Genomic DNA, 6,742 nt, shown 5'->3' with positions numbered 1-6,742 from the left:
TTGTTATTATTAATTTATGTGAAAAAGAATTCATTTTCCTACTAAATTTTCACTGAACTGTTTCATATCCTTTTCTAGATCAAATTGCTTACATAATATATACCAGTCAATGAACTAATGAGTGAAATCCTTTAAGTTACAGGTATACCCTGAGATTGACACAAGATTCGAGAAAAAGAAAGGGCCATGCCCAGCATGTAGCATAAAGATCACTCTTGCGCTCCCTGTGAGACTGTCTGATCAACCCTCTCTGGGACTGATGAATACTGGCAACTTTGCTCACAGGCACTGTCCTCACGGTCACCCATAAGAACATCCCTTTCTGAAATCTTTATTTTTTATCTTGGAGTCATTGCATAGGTAGGACCTTGAGTCCTGAGCAGCCACAGAACCTGCAATACTCTGATTCTCACATCTTACTTAGGGGCACCCGCCTCACCTCTCAGAGCTCTGAGCTTTCAGTAGTAAAATTAATGTTCAGGCAGATGGCTAAGATGACTGAAAGGGTCACCCTTTATAATTTAGATACAAAGTCCTTTTAAGATCTGCCACATCCTCCATCTCTTCCTTGGGCAATCCACCTACACTGTCAGCTCAAGAACATACTTTTCAATACTTGGAGCCACAGGTCTCTAAGTCTTGCTCCAATTCAGGCGGAAATATATATGTATAGAGAGATTTAATGACTTCATATTTATTTTGATACAATTATTCTTACCATATAAATCCTTCTTTTCTCTTTGTAATAAAGCACTCATAATACTCTCACCTTCTTACATGGGGTAACCTAAAACTGAAGGGCAGAAATATCTGCCTATTTGCCTAAGGAAAATGATCTGGGAGACAGATATGAAAGAAGACACAAATATTTTTCATGTACCAAAATGTAGCAATGGCTTTATAAATTCCCTTGGCTCATTTAAATAACAATAACTCTTATACAATTTTTATCTAACTTATATATGGATACTATTTGTAAATGCATAAAGAATAATAAATGAATAAGGGCAATTTAGGAAGAAATGATGGCTTTGAATGATGGTGTTGGTGAAGAAAATTAAATATAATGACTTAAACTGCTAGAAAACGTACACTAAGATTGCTCCTTAGAAGTAAATTTGGTGAGAATTCCTCTTCTGTACTTTATAACGCTCTCAAGAGGGTTCAGTCTCAGGGGAACATCATCCTTGGTAAAGTAGCAAGTCAGCAAAAAACCGAGGCAGACCTTCAAGAGATAGATAAAATGGCTGCAAACTTGTAGTTATTGTAAGTATGAACAAAGATGGAACAGCGTTTCAATCTTACATAGGGTCTCTGAGTCAGAAATGATTAGATTTTCCTAATAACAGCAGTTGTAAATGCATAAACAAATACGTTTCAAACTCTATAAATTGGCAACAGTTTTTACTTCCGGCAAAGCGAATGCCATTGATTGTTAAGAGGTACAAGGAGCATAGTTGACATTTAATGTCTCTTCTGCATGTGTTCTTTATCGTCTTCGTGTCATCTACTCCTTATACAGAAAACAATTCAAATAAGAAATATGTTTGAATCATTTAATAATGAAATGAAAGTTGTCCATCTCATTTGCTAGCACGTATCTTAATCTGTCTCTGATATCCATGCAGTGTTTGGGTTTACTGTGAAGGGACCAGCTGGGCCTGTTGCTGTTGTGCTTGGAGAAGATGCCACTCTGCCCTGCCAGCTCTCCCCCGAGAGGAGCGCAGCCCGCATGCACATCCGCTGGTACAGAAGCCAGCTCTCCCCTGCTGTGCACGTGTACCAGAATGGACAGGAACAAGGTGCCGAGCAGATGCTGGAGTATCGCGGCAGGACAGAGTTGACACGAGATGCCATAGGCAAGGGGAGTGTGGCGCTGGTGATACAGCATGTCCGTGCCTCTGATGACGGCCAGTACCGATGTCGTTTTAAAGATGGTGACATAATCCAAGAAGCCACTGTGAAGCTGAATGTCATAGGTATGATTCTATGGTGTAGAGTGTGTATGTTAGAGTGTAAATCAGAGAAAAAAATAAGGATATGTATATGTCCAACCGGCATTTCTTGTGCTCTTTCATAAGTTGCTATGCTCTATTACCTTATAGTATCTTTTCTTAAATTCCAAGTCAGACCGATTTGTAAAAATAAGGGGAAGAAAACAACACAAATTTCGTTTTCCTAAAATGCCCTGCAAAATGAATTAACTCGTATTGGTTCAGATAAATATGGACACTTTCTTCAACCATTAGTTTTTACTCCATCAGGAAAGAAAACAATCAGAAGAGTTAAACTTCTCTCCTATTTTTTATGACCTTATTTTCTTTCTGTTCCTGAAATGACCTCAAAGATTTTTCAGTTGAAGAACAGGCTTTATGCTTCATTTAAAGTAGAGTCACAGGCCACTCTCAAGTAGACCGTGAGTACTTCTGACATGTGAACTTTGGTTTACGATCTACATACAGAAGGTCAGGCTAGGTTTCAATCTCAAAAGTTCGAGTCCAGAAAACTACAGACCTCGCCCATGTGTTTACTTTCCTCAGGCTTAGGCTCTGCTCCTGAAGTATACATGACGGGACCCGAAGATGGTGGAATCAGAGTGCTGTGTTCCTCGGGAGGCTGGTTCCCTAAGCCCAAGGTGCAATGGAGAGACATGGCAGGAGTGAAGCTACCTTCCCTCTCTGAGGCCCAGTCTCAAGACGGAGATGGGCTTTTCCATGTCGAGGCATCTCTGGTGGTCAGAGAGCGCAGCGTGGGCAATGTGACCTGCTCCATCGAAAATCCTCTCTCTGGACAAGAGAAAGCATCAGCCATCTTCCTCCCAGGTCGGTGAGCCTCAAACCCCAATGCACTGTTGCGATGTGATTGGAGGCTGGGAATCAGGGTCTAAAAGGAAAGCAGGTGCTAAATGGAGTTAGAGAGAAGAAGACGTCCTCTGGTGAGTCACTCACTGTGTCTCCATGGGCTCACGCCAGAGCCCTTCTTCCCCAGGATGTCTCCATGGAAAGCAGCCCTGATCGGGACAGTCCCTGTGCTGGGCCTCCTCCTCATTGGAACCTGCTACTTTGGGTGGAGAGAACATCAAGCCAAAGAGAAAGAAATAAAGAAAATGAATGAAAAAGCTGGTGAGAGAGAGAAAGCAAGGAATCAGAAGAAAGAAAAGCTTCAACTGAAAGGTAAACACGGGCAGCAGGACAAACCAGAAGTTCATGGAAAAGCTGTTCATGTGGCTTGTGTCGGGTGGATAGGGAATCCAAAGTTTTCCCAAGGGCACCAGGGAAACACAAAGCACCAAGGAGTCTCAAGAAGTGGCAGTCCTATGACAAGAAGATCCTTGAGAGAGTTTAGATTAGCAGGTATTGTTCAGGAAGCCTCCACAGCATAGCTCCTAAAGCTCACGCCATGCTCTTTCATACCTCTGAGTCTGAACCTTGGCTTCTCTTTCGCTTTGTGAAAAAGATGTTCCTTACCTTGGCTTTCTATCAGCCTCCAACAATAAGCTTTAGAAACACCTAAGAAATCTTCACTTCTTGAGAGCATGGGCGGGTTTGCTAATGACTCCAGGACACTTCCAGGATAGCTTTATGTAGTACTTGCCATGTGCTATTTGACGTAAATGTTATATAATCGTTCTTATTCACTTACATATGGGTTCTCAAAAGAAGTTCACACTGAATGCACTTCACATACTCCTTAAACTCAGAGGGGAGATGCAATGCAATCTGATTGATTTTATGTTTTCTCCTCTTTCAGAGAAGCTCCAGGGCGAACTCAGTGAGTCTTATTTCTTCTGTTAACTTATGTAGAATATTTGCTTCCATTTTAGCACCTGTTCTGAGCTTCTCATTAACTTTTTCTTTGTTTTTTCAGAACAGCGGAAGGCCTTATACGATGAAGGTAGGCAACTCTGGGTTCCCATATCACTCGTAATCCTGATGCCCACGGTTTCTTGGTTCTTTTCTTACAAGTAAAATCTGAACACTTTTATGATAACTGATAAGAAAGGAGAGAAGTGTGAAGCCAGAAATTGATGTCTCACCTGATTTCTCCTGAATTTGTTCTGTTTTAGATTGGAAAAAGGCCCTGCTATATCCTGGTACGTAAAAGTCTTGTCTTACATCTTTTCAAGCAACCCTATTATCCTGAGATGAAGCGGTAATTAGGAAAACGCACACACACGCTCTTGTCCACCACCTGCAAGTTACTGAATCTCATCCTTACCTAGTAACATGACCAGTTGCCTGCAAATCAACTGAATATTGGAATGAAGCAGTGTCTTCCAAAGGATTTTTAATGACTGATTTTCAGAAATAGATAATAAGACATTTCTTTCAAGACACCGCTGAGTGAACTGAGACCCAAGTCGTTCAGTCAGCAGCAAAAGCAGTAACCATTTGCATCACTCAGGATGTCCCTCATCCTCAACCATGAAGACCAGAAAGGTCTGGAAAGTCTAGTAATATCACATTTTGAGCACTAGCATGCACCAGGTGCTCTCCAAATCTGATTCAGGCTGGAAAAGTTCATTTTTCCAGCATCAGGCTATCACGAGACAGAACAAAGAAATCATAGCAGTTATCTAATTTTCAGACCCTACAATTTATGTTATTTTTGCATTTTATTTCCCATTGAACAATTTACAATCATTGATTCCAATCCCCACAATGTAACAACACTTGTTATACTTTCTCTTTGTGTTTCCTATTTTTATTCCTTATTCGTTGCTACTCCTTCTGCCATCTAAATTTTGTTCTTGGGCAAATGCTGCCTTTTTTAATCTCAAATGGTTGATTTTGCTAAGGCGTAGATACCGCCTTAGTTCTTGTTTACCTTACAGATTTGTCAATTGATTGGCTGAAAAGTGACCCATGGGTAGGTGGTTCAGTCCAGGTTTAAAAGGTGTTGAATGACCATACTCCTGAGTTCTACCAAGAATCTTGTTTTTTTTTTTAATTAGTAGTAGTTTTGTTTAACATTTTTCTCCCGCTCTACCTAAGATATTCCCTTTCAAAGTGTCACTAGCAGTGGCTGGGTACCAAATAATGCTAGCATCATGGACTTGGATGATGCAGTGAAAATAACTGGGAGAAGGATGGGGGGAGGAAAGGCAGGACATTTCTTACCTCCTTTTCACTCCCTGGGTGTATTTACAGCCCGGTCTCAATACATATATTGCTTTATTTCAGACTGGAGGAAGGAACATTTCCAACAAGGTGAGTGGTTCTGTTCGGTTATTTCTGTTACTTGGTTATTTCTCTAACCATTATTTGTGAGTTGAAAAGATGTCAGTAACTCCATTCTAGGGGAGAGAGATAGAGATATAGATAGAGCGAGAGAGCGAGAGAGCGAGAGAGAGCGAGAGAGCGAGAGAGCGAGAGAGAGAGAGAGAGAGAGAGCGAGAGAGAGAGAGAGATTAAATTAAATGTCAGCCAGTCTCCTTGAGCTCCTGCCTTTCCTATGTGTGGGCTGGACTTGATTGTGACAATAGAAATTAAGACAGCTCCTCATCTTTGTGATAACTAAATTTCCCTTTGTAAGAACATTGCTCAAAATTGCCCGTGTAATGAAATTGCTCTTTTGAAAAAGGCCATCTCGTGTACGATCTGTTAGTAATTGAGGAACAGGGGTATAATTTATACAGAAAGGTGGAAAAAACCCTATTCAAAAGTAAATATTGCAGGTCGTTGGTAAATACTAAACCACTGCACACTCTAGGAAGAGGTGCTCTTTCACTACTCATTCCACATCTACCCCATTTCTCTAAGGTTTCTCATACACAGCAGTTTTCTGAAATATGTCCTGTCATCTCTTCCAGTCGCCGTTTCAGACCCAGAGAGAAGAGAGAACAGCAAGGAGGAAGCACCGGATGTAACACTCAGTAATAAGAAAGGAGATGGCAACATTATGATACTTGATCGTGAAAAAAGGTTCACGTCAGGGAGATATTATTGGGAACTGGATATTGGGGCCGCTGATGCATGGGCTTTGGGCATTTGTGAGGAATATACTGATAAACCACATAAGAGATACATTGTCTTGGAGAAGAAGGGATGCAAATACAGGGGTCTCACTTATGGCCCCAATGAAAATTTTAAAGAAGAGTCACTCGCAATAGAAAAATTGCCACAAAAGATTGTGGTTTTTCTGGATTATGAAGATAGTGACCTTTCTTTCTATGACATGACTGGTGGTACACACATCTTCTCCTTCACTGAGGTGAGCTTCTCTGGGTCGCTCTACCCTTACTTCACACATAATTCAATGGAGCTCTAGAGGAAGCATCTAGACCATGAATACAATAGTCCATTCTTTATAATTTCAGGTTCCCATCTTTGGTTATATCCTGAGTCTTCTTTGATTAGGTAACCACTTGGAAGTAAGTGCTCAGGTTAGTTTCTGAACTCCTCAGGCCCAGTTTCTCAAATAGCCTGTACTGAAGGATTGCTTGATGCTATTGATTTTAATGTGTTAAATATGGTTTGGATTGTTTTTTTTTTACTTTCAATCCTATCAATAATAATAGGTCGATACATTTTGAATATAAAGTAATTAAAAAGAATAAAGTGAATAAAATAAGAAAATTACAAGTGTTAATCTATTACTAGACTCAACATACATAGAATTATTCTTTTAATTTTTCTTAAGGGTTCTCAGCCTTTATACTTCATTTCTGTACTTTTCTCTAAAAGCACATCAGTAAATGTGTGAAAGCTGAGATCTGAATAAGGCAAAACTATGAATCCAG

At 40.3% G+C, this 6,742-nt stretch overlaps 1 protein-coding gene across 1 annotated transcript; it reads left to right on the top strand.

Annotated features, from left to right (window-relative positions):
* The first annotated feature begins 1,639 nt into the window (after positions 1-1,639).
* LOC142452588 (butyrophilin-like protein 1) lies at positions 1,640-6,270 on the top strand. Its single transcript, XM_075553839.1, has 8 exons — positions 1,640-1,979; positions 2,541-2,822; positions 2,973-3,173; positions 3,751-3,771; positions 3,868-3,894; positions 4,067-4,093; positions 5,184-5,210; positions 5,813-6,270. The coding sequence occupies exons 1-8, from the start codon at positions 1,733-1,735 to the stop codon at positions 6,268-6,270; spliced, it is 1,290 nt and encodes a 429-aa protein (XP_075409954.1). The 5' UTR covers positions 1,640-1,732.
* Positions 6,271-6,742: the final 472 nt, after the last annotated feature.

This window comes from Tenrec ecaudatus, chromosome 7, assembly GCF_050624435.1.
Source record: "Tenrec ecaudatus isolate mTenEca1 chromosome 7, mTenEca1.hap1, whole genome shotgun sequence".
Taxonomy (NCBI): domain Eukaryota; kingdom Metazoa; phylum Chordata; class Mammalia; order Afrosoricida; family Tenrecidae; genus Tenrec; species Tenrec ecaudatus.
Note: the sequence above shows the minus strand (reverse complement) of the source record. Positions and strands in the feature narration are given on the sequence as shown.